At 36.2% G+C, this 14,311-nt stretch overlaps 1 protein-coding gene across 2 annotated transcripts in view; it reads right to left on the bottom strand.

Moving 5' to 3' along the window:
- USP15 (ubiquitin specific peptidase 15) overlaps positions 1-14,311 on the bottom strand; it is a 64,020-nt gene that overhangs the window by 19,497 nt on the left and 30,212 nt on the right. Inside the window, exons 7-8 of one of the 2 annotated variants that reach the window (XM_072333434.1) lie at positions 6,039-6,122; positions 907-1,051 (exon numbers count right to left, since the gene is read on the bottom strand). In XM_072333434.1, the coding sequence (XP_072189535.1) occupies positions 907-1,051; positions 6,039-6,122 (229 nt within the window). The remainder of the gene's footprint in view (positions 1-906; positions 1,052-6,038; positions 6,123-14,311) is intronic. The other variant, XM_072333442.1, reaches the window with a different exon arrangement.

The raw sequence follows: 14,311 nt of genomic DNA, 5'->3' as shown, positions 1-14,311 counted from the left end.
TACAAAGAAGGGATAGAAAGTTATGCATATCTAGAATATTAATACTTTTGAAAAAAAGGAAAAAAAAAAATCTCAAACTTAGCTTGCGAAGGTTTCTGAACCTACTTCTTTCCTAAACAGGCTAAAGAAGGAATTCAAAGTAACTATGGAATGGGGCCCTGCGCAGCTTGACCTTGTGGAAGGTGTTCCTGTCCATGGCAGAGAGTTGGAACTCAGGGAGCTTTAAAGACCCTTCCAACTAAAACCATTCTATGATTCTATGACTATCCCACTGAAGCTTCCACTTAGAAGTAAAACATCTACATTGGTTTTTGGTCTCGTTAAGAATACAGGTATAATAGTATTCCCACTACAATCGCGGTAAAGAACCTAGACTCTATATTCCTATAAAATATTTCATTCACGAAAGAGCAGCTTTTCTAAGGGCAAGGGTCTTGGGGAAATACGTTCAATAGCTCCATGCATAGTAGCCTATGCTTCGAAAGGATATGATAATTGATATAAAGAAAGGCCCAGTAATACACTGGCCACCTACTTTTTGACTTTAGCATTACAATCTGTACCCAAGTATATCTCAAAACGAAGAAGTATTTTTTGTAACATGCCTGCATAGCAATCATTATGAAATAATAAATCCCACTTAAGGCTTCACTCGTTTAGAATGGTTCAGTCTCCGTCTGACATTGATCACTATTCCCAGTGCAAGAAACAAGGGAAGCAAGGAATGCAGCCATGTAAATCAGTTTTCCCAGTATAGCAATACAGATACATAATTTCTAAGTATTAACCCTATTCTGCTCCTTACTGGAGTCTCAATGCTAGTTTCTAAAAAAAAATATGGCAAAATATAACAAAATATTATTTTCCAAATAATTACACAAGCTAATTTTATTCTCAAATACATACCTGAATTGCTGAGTTCATGAAACATGTATTCCCCAAGTTACTCAGGCCACACAGGCCTGGCTGTTCATTATGTCTTCCTGGCTCTGAATAATCGTAATTCTTATAAGCGGTATATGATGGGAGACAATAATTGGAATTTTTCACACTGTAAAAACAAAAACAAAAAAGAACATCTTTCACAATGCAAACGTGCTCTGCAGTACTTCCATACATACGAGTACTTTATAAGCATGAATGATTAAAAATTTTAAAGCAAACTCTGTGAAAAAGATTTAAACCATTACTTAACGTTGGTATTAACATTAAATTCAGTTTAAAAGTCACCTCTGCAAACAACCAAAATCTAACATGCCGCAATGACTGCAATTATTACATCCCTACCCCTTTCTGACTGGAGCAGCCTCACAGCTTACTCTTTTCTTCACTGCTCCATCAAATTTAACACACTCAGACTTTAAACACCACCAGCAGCAATCAATCATTTATGCCCTCTTGCATCCTGCTACTGCAACAGTGAGGGCAGCAGGAACGGGAACGCAGAGTTACAGGTGAGAGCTGAGATTTCCAAGGCCACCGTGGCATAGCTGCCTCACTGCATCACACATTCTATTTATAGCTTCCCTGCTAGGACAGCACAATCCAGCATGCAAATGCAGAAAAGCCTTGAGAGGTAAAAGAACGCGCAGAATGCCTTGTAACAACTTCACTATCAATCGTTATGTTGAATCTATTTGGTGAAACTGGAAAGGACTGAAATAGGTAAATTACTAAGATTTAAAGCAATTTGCTTCAGGACGAAGACATGCAAAACATAAAAGAACAACCAAAACAGTGAAAAAGGCATAACAGAGAACACTAGAAAGCAGAAGAATCTTGTAAGAGGATGCTCTGCAATATGTATGTATATATATTCTTTTAAAGGCCAACAAAACAGAATGCTTAACATCTTTAATTCTGGCATTGACCATTATTAAACCTGCATGATAGCTTTGGCTGAACTTCAAGAGGATTTCTGCAGTCACTGAGCATTATTCACATTAGGAGATGCTTGAACAAAAATGTGAAAGTCAAATATTAAGAAAGATTAAGAAAAATATGCAGTGCAAATAATCAAATCTGGAATATAACTGACGTTCATGATTTTAAAAGCCTGAGGATGCAACAGTACCCAACCCTTTTTAAGAGTGTAACACTATGTATCCGACTGAATTTGAATAGCCTCCACAGTGCACAAGTATTCACTTCTCACAGATTAGAGGTGCTTGGTTTTAATAACAAGATTTATTGAAAGCAGAAGACATTTTCTGCATATTTCAATGGCCTCAGATATCTGAGCTCCACTGTCCCTTACAGCAACTGCTGCCAAACTTCTACATCTGTGCATTTTAATTTAGTAGGTGACTTTCCTAAACATGTGTCCATATTTCCCTTTCACATACTTACATATTTCCCTGCCCTCTGGCTTGCCCCAAAACTGGCTAAATGGCACTGTGCTAAAGGACCATACAAGTAAAAATCCCTGCAAAGCTCATTCTGCCTGTTCAGCTTAAGATTAGTCCTTAGTCCTTCATTCTAGTTTACAAAAGGTATTTTTCAACCTCCAGAGGCTCCATCCCTTTCAAGTATGTTTCTGTGCTCAACTCTTTCCCATCATTAGACCTGAGTTCATCCAGGGAAAGTTACCTTCTATCTCCCTTTGCAACTGCAGCCCAACTACTGTTATCAGCCCCAACGCCCTTAAACTGGCAGCCTCAGTACCCCCAGCACAATCTGGTCCTTGCTGCAAAAGGAACATGCATCTCCCAGGTTGCACACATACAGGGTACACAGTAAGCAGCTACTTTAATTCTTCCTTGCTTCCTATTGCTTTCTTAATGTGATTCAAAACGTACACTTTTCACGTGTTTAATAGAAGAGAGATTTCTATGGGAAGTTCAGGAGATGCAGGGAGATTAAACAGATTGATTACTGGTATTTCTTTTGTAAAAGGGAAGTCACCTCTATTTCATCCTCTGTACTGGTCTGCAGAAGGACATCTTAGAGATTCATGGAATACAGTTACCACCCGTTCCAAGCAGAACAAATATGTCTTCAACTAGCGAAATAACTATACTACCTCATTTATTAATTAGATTATTAATTTATTAATTAGATTGACAACCATAATGGCCATCAAAGAACTACAGAGGATATTAGAAACCCAGCAAATCCTTTTTTTTTTTTTTTTTTTTCAGTTAAATATCACATTTATGCAGAAGCTTTTGTGATACTTCATCAAAATGCATCAGGAAAAATACAGTGCATACTGTGTGCAGGGGAATTCTCTCAGCTTTATCAGTCTGCAACCTTCACTTTTTCTAGAAGAAAAATTTTGTTTGAACTACACCGTGCCTCTTCATTCCTTTAAGACTGGTCAAAAAATAGAACGTTAATAGCAGTCATTAGTAAAGGGCATGGAATATAGTGATAGGACTAAAAGTACTGGCTTCAAAGTGAAAGAGAGTAGATTCAGATTAGACATTAGGAAGAAATTCTTTACTACGCGAGTTGTGAAGCACTGGATCTGGTTGCCCAGAGAAGCTGTGACTATTCCATTCCTGCAGGTGTTCAAGGCCAAGCTGGATGGAGCAATCTGGTCCAGAGGTGGGAGGGTTCCTGCCCATGGCGGTGATCTTTAAAGTCCCTTCCAACACAGATCACTCTGATTCAATGATGATTTTTTTTCATTTTTTTCTTTCTTTCTTTCAATTTTTTCTTTTTCTTTTTTTTTTTAAATTTTATGACAGTATACATTCCTATAGTTTTCAGATTAAAAATGCTGTTAGAATTCTACGATCCCACTATAACAACCAGAGTAACAGGCTTGCAAATCACTATCACTCATAACTATTGCTACGCATAACCTTTCATTTGCTTTCTCTGTCTCACAAATCAGCTTAGTCAGCTAAAGTTATCTTCAAAACAAATGCTGGTATTTCCTTAAAGTCACAGCATCTCACGCCCATATCTCCATACGCCAATGGATCCTGGAGAGCCACGGATGTGTAATTACACTATTGCACTGACAGTAATATGCAATGTGAGATATAGTAAAGCAGAAATATGAAAATAATTTTCAGCCTAAGCTGACATAAGTAGTTAAATTAAAAAAGCAATGAAAAGATTGCAGAAATTAATGGAAAAGTTATTTCTTAGAGGAGGAGACATTTAGTAGAAGAGAGGAAACTGATCTCTACCCAGAATTATGAAATATAATCAAATATATTTACTCCTTAAAGCCAAGATTTCATAATGCAATAGCACATGCTTTCAAGTACATGGCCTACTAATGATATGACTTCTCTATTATTGACCTAGTTAGCCTCAAAAATGTATTCTGACAAAAGTGCTACTACACATTTTACTGTATTATATATTTTACCACATTGTAAATTTGTGATTTTTTTAGAATATTTTTAAATATCCATAATTGGGTTATTGCATTATAAGGAAAAACATGTTTCTGCACTGAGCATCTGCTTTATATAACATCCATATCTACTGTCCTTTAGGTTACAAGAGAAAAAAGCTGGTGTTTCATAACAGAAACATACACCTACTTTCTGATTTAGAAACCTTTATGTTATATTAAAGGTACCTCAAACGATTGATTCCTTAACAAATCTGAATTTTATTTCACTGCCTTCTAAACAAGTATTTCTGTTGAAAATCCTCAAATTTAAAAAACAAAACCAACAAAAACCAGCCAAAACTTGTATCCTAAGTTCCAAAAAGCTTCTGTTTTGGCTTCAGAAGAAACCATAAATGATTACAGCATCATTAGAGAGATGCCAGCATTAAAGATAGGAAGGAAAAAAAAACCTTGCTGACTACTTAAAATGGGTGCTCACTAGGAAACGATCTGCTAAGCTTTGCTTTTGGCATTACAACTGCCTTTTGCATAAGCAATGGGGGAAGGAGAGATTAGTTCTCAGCTAGAGGCTCGGCTCTAGACAAGTAATTTTTCATACAACAATAGATAAAAAAACTTATTTACTACACATTCACACACGGAGTACAATAGACTGCAGTTAAACACATGGATTTCGACTGTTTAACAGTGAGAGTTGGGGCTACTCACAATTGGTAGAAGCACAAGTGACACTTCACCCTTTACGAAAAATCACTTCTGATAAATGAAGTATTTAACTGGAAGATATTGTATAAGATATTTAATATTTGTATCTCTTTTTTAATATTTAACATCTTCATGTTTGATCACAAAATGCATGTTTGGAAAAAATATTTGAGTGAATATAAGAGTAAGGCTCTTTAATTTTCCCCCAGTTTGCATTAGAGATGGGTGCTTTAAAGCTTCAAGTATTTCAAAGGTACTCAACCGAGTACTCTGTTAAAGTCAAATAACTCCATGTTCTTTTCACCAGCTTTTACAGCTGCATCACATATCAAAAGACTGCACTCAAAGTTGGTCACTGGAATACAGAAGCTCTTCTTCTAAAGTCTTACTGCAATTTTACAAACCTTCTAAGTTGCCATATAAAGGATAAAGCTCTTAAAAGTGAGAAGCCTCTTTTGCTGAGTCTCTGCTCACGGTAATGCTCAAGTACACCAACCAAACCGATCTCTCTCATATCTCTTACACTAAGACATGGATGTTATGTTGCTAATAGTTAATTAGTGGCTATAATCACTATGATGACAATCATCATAGCTAAAACAACTCAGCTGTTGTGGTCTTAAACCTAGGTGTACTATCATATACAATGCTATACCACCTTAGAATCAATAAATTGGGAGAAGTAAGTTATACTTTTTTGTTGCCCATGTAAAATCAGACATTATCTCAATGTATTTAGAGTTTATACCAAAAATACAGTCCTTATATATTTTCTTACAATGCTCCTCCATGTTGGCTTTACCATATGCATACTAAGAGTTACCCACCATCTTGAACTGAGTCTTGTTTTCTACTATCAAGTCTGACAACATCTGTTCTACAAAATAGCCACAATTAACAATTAATTATCGAAATACTGACAAAACAAATCAAAATCCTTAAGCTAGGTAACATGGAAATTTGATTATGTCACACTGGGGTGATTCAATTAAAATTTTTAAGATATATTGCTTACTTTCTGTTGTTCATGTTGTTATAATTATTTGATAGAGATGGAGAGATCTTTGGTAAAGTTGAAAAATTGGATGCACCTGGGGACCTTTAAAAATATGAAAATGGCAAATTAGATAAAAATTCTGAGATATTAAAAACCTTGAAAGAAAGCTAACAAAAGAACAGTGCACATCAACAAGCATGGAAAATAAATACTCTTTAAAAAAGGGCAAAACACTAAAAGCACCCAATACATGCAAGATCTCAGAATGCTTCACAATAGTTTCATATTATGTTGGAGGAATACTGAATGTGATTAAAAATAAGAAGCAAGCAAACAATACAAAACAGAAAAAAACCCAGCAGAGCACTGTTCTAAATAAGCTGCTTTTGGTCTGTAGTAAGACAACAGGTATTGCAACGCTCTATAACCTAGAATGCAAATCTGACATGAAAATGGTACTATTTTTTCAGTTAACCACGAATGGGTGTTGAGATGTGATATAAAAATGACTAAGACACATATTGCAATATTAGTTTAGTAGCAGCATGAAACCATTTCAATACAATTGTCTTATTAAAATTGCTAAAAGAATTCCAGGATATTATGCAGAACAGCAAGCAAATTTTAAAACCTCTTTAGCCGGAAGTAATAGCATTATCATTCAATCCCATTGCTTAAGCCTATTTTTAAACATAAGAAGAATGAATATTTCACTCATAAAGATCCCCTTAATGTAACATATACAATATATGGAAATCTTGCTGCATTTTTTTTTTTCTTTTTCTTTCTCTTCTTTTCTAGATCTTACAGAAAACCATGTGAAAGGCTAAGAATACTCATAAAATGCTCTTGTGTTTTGGTTTTTTTTTGTGGGCCCTATGCAATCCAGCTGGGTTAGAAAAAGCTCCAGCTGTCCTTGCAAAGCTTTGAAATGCATCTCACAATATTAAGACAAGAAATTTTGTACGCTCCCGATATTTTAAGTACATTACAAGCATCAAACTGCAAAGAGATGGACGCTTTTACTCTGGGAATCTTTCCTACTACATCTTGACATTAATTTAAAACTTTTGATCAATAAATCTTTTCCAAAAGAAAAGATGTTTTGCTACCTTAAGAAAAATTTCACTGAATAGCTTTCCTGTAGGTTTACCAATCTAAATATTTGATCATTATCTTCAAAGTAATATACACAGACATGTCCACAAGAAAGATCCAGAGCTCAAGTTATTAGTTCAAGTTAAGTCGAATTCAAGACTCAAGTTACGCACATTCACTATTTTTAAATAAGATATTTGTATTGAATTGTTTTGAATGGAAATCTAAATTTCCAAAATAAATCTGAAGCTTTTATGTAACTTCAGACAATTTCAACTGCAATATTGTTTTAAAATTCAAAATGCAGTGTGTAATAATTGCTGTCTCACAATTCAAAGAATCCAGAAGCTACAAGAAAGAGATGTGTTTTTCGGCAAAAATAAGTTAATTTGTTCCTTAGAGATCAAGCTGTATTGTTACTCTTTGTTCTGATGTGCTGCTGCCTGTACAACAAAATAACTGCTTAAAACTCAGTGTTTGCTACCAAACAGCAAGCAATAACGGTATGTAAAACAGTAAGAGACTGATGCAACTCTGAGGTATGCAGCCTTTCTATCTGCTTACAATACCAAATTCTGTGTACAAAGATTATCATCATTCATTCATAACTCCTTCAGAGCTTCTAGTACATTTCAATACTTGTGGGAAAGCTTTGGTAACCACACCAGCAGAAATTCTCCCATTATTAAAAAGGAAATGAAAAAAAGGATAACAAAAGGACAGTAAGTGCAATACTGAAAGTATTGCTCTACCTTCAGTTCTTTAACATTGTACAAAAGCAACTACCAAACTGCAACATCTTGGTTTTTTTTTTTTGTTTTGTTTTGGTTTTTTTGGCTTTTTTTTATGTAGTTTTTTCTAGCAGTTCATCTCATTAACCAGAAAAATAAACGGGAAGAATGATTAATGTTCAACATCTCTATCTCAAAACTTTGTCAACATCAGTTTAACAGTGATATAGCCAACTACTGAACTCAGAATTGTACAATAACGTCCTATTATCCACACTGAGGGACAACTGAATCCAGACTATATTCTTTCCCATGGACAAGCTACCAGAAGTATTCTGAGCAGTGAAAACAAAGAGCAACTTTGCTTTGGATTTTTGTTCAATAAGCATAGAAGACTAAACAAAGAATTCTGGTCAAAACCGTGAAGTATTCTGGTCCTAATGGCAGAGCAAGGTTTATGTTCAAGTCCCAGTGCATCTGTTTATTGTTTCTATCAGTGAAATGAAGCAAGTTCCCTGAAAAGCCAAAGACTTGTTTTTGTCAACGTCTGCTTATCAGCTACAAAACCATCTTAACTCCCATTATCAATATGATCCATGACTTCAGTCCACAACCTTCTCCAAATATACTTACAAGAAGCATTTTGCAAATGACTTATTCTGTTAATTCAAGTTTATAAGCACGTCTTTGCACACATTCCATAGCTCCTTGAAAACCCATAATCAAGCAATAAAAGACCATTAAACAACAAAAAGAAAATATTCTAGGAGCAGTGATCTCATTTACAAGTTATTCTGAGCTGACATGGTGACCAGAGAAAACAAAATACAAAGCTAAATCTCAATAACTGGAATTAAGATTGAATATAATACTCAACGATCCCTGTAGGTCCCTAGTAACTTCAGATATTCTATGACACAGAACAAATAGCTCCCCTATTTCTCCCTTCTCAAGACAGACTGAGCACCACGATAATAAATCATAATGTAAAAAGATTCATAAATTATAAAGTGATATAAAATATTATAGGCCAGAATGCAGATACTAACTATATCCTTGTTAGCAGGATGCACAAACGTAGCTACACACACTCAAACAAATACCTATGCAAATACCATCTAACACCTACCTGGTATTAAATCTGGCAAGCGATATGAAGGGCAACGAGAAAGATTCTAAAAGTATACAAAGAGCAAAAGAAGACAAGGGAAAGCATAGGCCACTGCTAAATAAGGCAGAGACCCTAGTGACAAAGGACATGGGAAACGCTAAGGTCCTTAAATGTCTTTTAAATGTCTTATTGTTTACCAGCTCTTAAGAGTTGCAGGTCTCTTGAGACCAAAATCCAGAGCAAGTAAGAATTGCCCCAGTGGAGGACAATCTTGTTCAGAAACATCTAAACACACAGGAGATGCATAGGATGGGGCCTGATAAGATGCCTCAACTGCTGAAAGCACTGGCTGATATTACTGTAATGCTACTCAGTTATTTTTGAAAGATCATAGCTACTGGTGGAGTCTTAAGGATGGGAAAATATGGCAATGATATCTTCAAGACAGCAAGACAGAAAATGCAGTAAACTACAGGCTACTCAGCCTTCATACCTCAGAATATGATAAAGCAACTAATCCTGGAAACCACTTTCAGCCATATGAAGGACAAGAAGGTGACTAGTAGGAGTCAGCATGGCCTCATGAAATGAAAATGATAATTAAACTACCCTGACACTCCTCTACAATGAGGCGACTAGCTTGTTGATGGGAGGGAAGCAATGGATGCATCTCCTTCAGTAAGGCTTATAACACTTTTGAAAGACCAGGTAGGTGTGATGATGCTATTCAGAAGGACCTCCACAGGCTGGAGACAGGGATATGGGAGCCTCATTAAGTAGATAAAAGGAAATGCAAAGTCATGCACCTGGGGAGGAATAGCCATAGGGACCAGTACACACCGGGATAAAAATGGAAGCTGACAAACTGGTAAGAAGCTTTGTAAAGATGGTCAACAGCCTCCAGGGCTGTATTTGGAAGAACTATGCCAGTACACTGAGGGAGGTGAGCCTAGCCCTCTTCATGGCACTCTGTCCTTATGAGGCACACCTAAAATGCAGGGTGCAGCTCTGGGCTCTGCAGTATAGCAGGGACACGAAAATAATGGAGCAAGTCCATTGAATGGCTACAGAGATGGTTAAGGAACTGGTGCATCTGACCTGCGAGGGCAGAGCAGGGACTGTTCAGTCTACAAAACAGAACACTCCAGAGGGTCTATACCAAGGTGTACAAATACACACCAGGAAGGAATGAAGAACAGTCTGTAAGTTAGTGAATCACAGCGTAGGATGAGAGGCAATTATTATATTCTGAAATATAGAAAATTCCATCTATTCCTTACACAAAAGGGACATACAAGGATCACTGAGGATCACTGAATCCAGGCTCCACAAAGGACCTCCCAAAAATCTAACTGTATTATAGGAATGGTGTCTGAACGCCTCTTGAAATCCAGTATGCTTGGTGTCTTTATCACTTCCCTGGGAAGTTTGTTCCAGAACCCAACCACCCTTCTCCATAAACAACCTATTCTAATATCCAACCTGACCCTGCCCTGATGCAGCTCCATTCTGTTCCCTGGGGTCCTGTTATCACTGGTCCTCATGAGCAAAGCTCAGTGCTGCCCCTTCTGCCCACCTCATGAGGAACTGTAGGTTGCCAGAAGGCCTCCCCCTCAGCCTCTTCTGCTCTGGGCTGAATAAAACCAGGGACGTCAGCCACCTCATATGTCTTACCATCTAGACCCTTTAACGATGTAGCCCTCTTTTGAGCACTAATAACTTTATTTATACCTCATACTGTGGCACACAAAGCTGCACAGTTTAAGAATTACAGATGTTTGCTTCCTAAAAACTTGGGATACACAAGCAATAAAGCATTTAAAAAAGGATATCTATGTACCTTCTACTTCCTTTTCTAAAATACATACAGAGATCCAGGTCAGAAACAAAAAACAATCAAGTCTTGAGAGATTCTTCCAGATAAAAAGGTATGCAAATTGAAAATAGACAAGATTTTATTTTATGAAAAAACTAACCCTGAGACAAATGTTGTAAGAAAACTTCAGTTACAAAGAAAAAAAAAAATCATGAATGTGTTTAGTCTCAAAGTTTTCTACAGGCAAAAAAATAATAATAATAATAAAAAGAATGTACTCCTTTACATAAAATTGCTAAGGTTAACAGCAGGCTATCTGTAAATCACAGAAAGAAGCTGTTAACTATTTAAGGACTTACTCCACAGCAACATCAAAAAGAGCAGGCCAGAATTAAATCTGTTACTTTTATTACACACAGATGTATATGGTAGTTTAGTTGAAATATTTTTGGCCATGCAGGAAGCATTTTTGAAGAAACTAAAGGACTTCATTTCATTTTTAAGTTCTCTAAGAAAACAGAGAATACCTTCCTAAAATTAGAAGGAAATAAGATTTTAGTTAACGGTATCTTTGTATTTTTATCTAACTTGCTTTAAAATTTGCTATACAAATTTGCACCTAAACAGGTAACAACTTCTAAACAGAAAACTAATAAAGAAAGCTTGTCCTTATTATTTGTTCAGTACCTCACAAAACTTTCTAACGTAAAGTTCCCTTCTCCTCCTTCTCTTAAGTTCTTGGATCACAGACTATAATAAGATCTTAATCATTGCAGAGTATTTCCCAGAACATAAATAATTTGATTTTTTGTGAAGTTTGCTTCAGCTATGTGAACTACAGCCTTAGATTCCTTAGATTTTTGTTTCCTTATTTTAAAACATACTCTTCATGACAGTAAACTGTTCAAATAGTTCCTTCCACCCACACCCGTGGGATAATCTGAAGAATGATATAGATTTGCAAAGTTAATATAACACAGTTTTCTGCAGAACTATCCATTAATGCTGAGTAACAGCTATTTTGGGAGCAGATGACAGTGAAGACATTTGAGGAGAAGTCACTCTTAGCTCCCCAGAAACAACCTCACAGTAGCCAAGCTTCCCAAGCAACAAAAATCCCAGTAGCTGATATAAACAGTTGGTATAAATAGAACCTCTCAGAGGGCCAAAATCTAGCTATTCCCAAGACAGAAGACTGACTCTTTATACCACATTCACATACTTCTAGGCATTAAAAAAAATATTGAAGTCAGTGTTAAACTGAGATAATAGCAGATATTGGTAGAATTTAGAGGATTTGCTTATTTAATTTACAGGAGATGCTGCAATTACTTCCTAAATGACATCAGAAGTTAGAAGTACAGCATACAATATAAATTGTAAGAACTGAACGTAGGGCTGAAACTCTCAACTGCACAATGGACCTAAAAACTGAATTTCCTCCAAGTTTTCATTAGAAGAAAAAACAACCGTTTTGATATGCTTATATTAAAGATTTTCATTTTTACCAATTCATGACCGTTATGAGCAAAACAGCATTATTTTCCAAGGTGATCTCCTCTATACTGAACTGATATCATAATTTTGCCACTTTCAAAGTAAATTTGCTCTTCTCTCACTGCAGTCAAGATGATCACACCTTTAACGTGTTTCTCATTAAAAAAAACCTCTGCCTTCATCCTTCACCTCTAAGTGGTAAAAAAAAAAAAAGATGACAAATTAAGCAATCAAATTAAAGATTGCTGTTATGCTTCTGCTACCAAGAAAGAGGCAGGGAAAATGTGCAAAACATCAAAGTATCTGGGCAGACAGGAACCGTATCAAGTTGATAAAAGGAAAAGCAAAGTCATTCACCTGGGCTGGAATAGTCCTAGGAACCAGTACACACTGGGATAATAATGAAGGCCGACAGGTTAGAAAGCAGCTTGGCAAAGATGGTCAACAGGCTCCAGGGCTGTGTTCCAAAGAACAATGCCAGCACGCTGAGAAAGGTGAGCCTTACCCCCTTTCTTGGCACTTCATTCTGATGAGAAATACTTAGAGTGCAGGGTTCAGTTCTGCGCTACCCAATACAGGTCAGCATGGAAATACTGGATCAAGTCCAGTGAAAGGTGACAAAGGTGATTAAGGAACTGGAGCATCTGACCTGTGAGGACAGAGCAGGGACTGTTCAGCCTAGAGAGGCTTATGCAGATGGAACTGCTCCAGGGTGATCTTGGCAATGAATATAAATAACCTAGTGGTATAGAAACACCAATGGCGTCCATTGAAAAGACAGGGCAAAAACTGATGCTCAGGCGACTCCATGTGTTTTTATTTTTATTTTTCATAGTGTGTGTCTCTAAACAACAAAGCAGGTTACCCAAGGAGGCTGTGGAAAGTGGCATTTCTCAAGTAGCTTACTTTAGGTGACCCTTATTTGAATTGATAGTTTGGATTAGGCAATCTCCAAACTTACCTTCCAACCTCAACTATTATTTGATTCTATGAAAAGCTTAGCTGACATTCTGATATAATCCTGGCCTTATCAAGCATTAGAAATCTCTCAGAGTTTCTAGTAATCTTTACTTTGATCTTTTAAAATATGGCATTTTATCCTGTAGCCTCAGAACACATTTACAGCTTTTACTCTTCTAAAAAAGGCACTGCAAACAGCTACTCTAGGCTGCCAGTGTAATGTGTGTAAACAATGACAGGACTGTGGGAAGGTGTATGGGGATACACTGGTAGCGATGACATACTAATACTCCTAGTGTGTCTCGCACAGTAGATTCAAAATAAGCGTGATATATTTTTTATTACTCTTAAGATTTATTAAATTTTTCACAAGCTTTTATATAGATGTAAAAATATGACCCCATTACTGCTTGTTTGCTGCCTTTATGTGAATCTACTAAACTTTGCAAACCTTTTGAATCTGAATATGAAATTTCCATCATTGTTTCTGATAGCTGCCAAATGGCAAAAACATCTCTTCATATTGAAACAAAATATCCTAATTTTCCGAATATTCAGGTGATATACTTCAATTTATATGAAATTTCTCAGTGTTTTCCATAAAGTGGAGGAAAAACATGGCAGGATGGTAGGGATGTCTCCCTACCAAAGCTTTCAAATGAAACAAAAGCCATGACATTCAATCAACTGGATGCTTTTTAAGGTCAGATATTACATTTCCATGCACTTGGCACACCATTCTTCCTGCTACTCCACAATTTCAATTTTCTTTTTGTCATAACACCTTGCTAAGTGAGATTAAACTGTTCATATTAAGCTTAAATTGAACAGCTCAGACTTCATTAAGCAACTTAATATAACCTGTTGCTCCTAATAAAAATGCTTGAGATGAAGTATCAGAAAGATTAAAAATCTGTATCTTTCAAATGATAAGCAACTATACCGCAAATAGATCTTAAGCAATACTAAATCTCATTGCATTAATTCAAAATAACAAAAGAAATAAGAGGAACTTAGAACATTTAACTGAAAGATAAGCTCAAGAATCTACCAAAAGGGAGTTAACAAAATATGTAAG

The sequence above is a fragment of the Excalfactoria chinensis genome, chromosome 1, assembly GCF_039878825.1.
Source record: "Excalfactoria chinensis isolate bCotChi1 chromosome 1, bCotChi1.hap2, whole genome shotgun sequence".
Classification (NCBI taxonomy): Eukaryota; Metazoa; Chordata; class Aves; order Galliformes; family Phasianidae; genus Excalfactoria; species Excalfactoria chinensis.
Note: the sequence above shows the minus strand (reverse complement) of the source record. Positions and strands in the feature narration are given on the sequence as shown.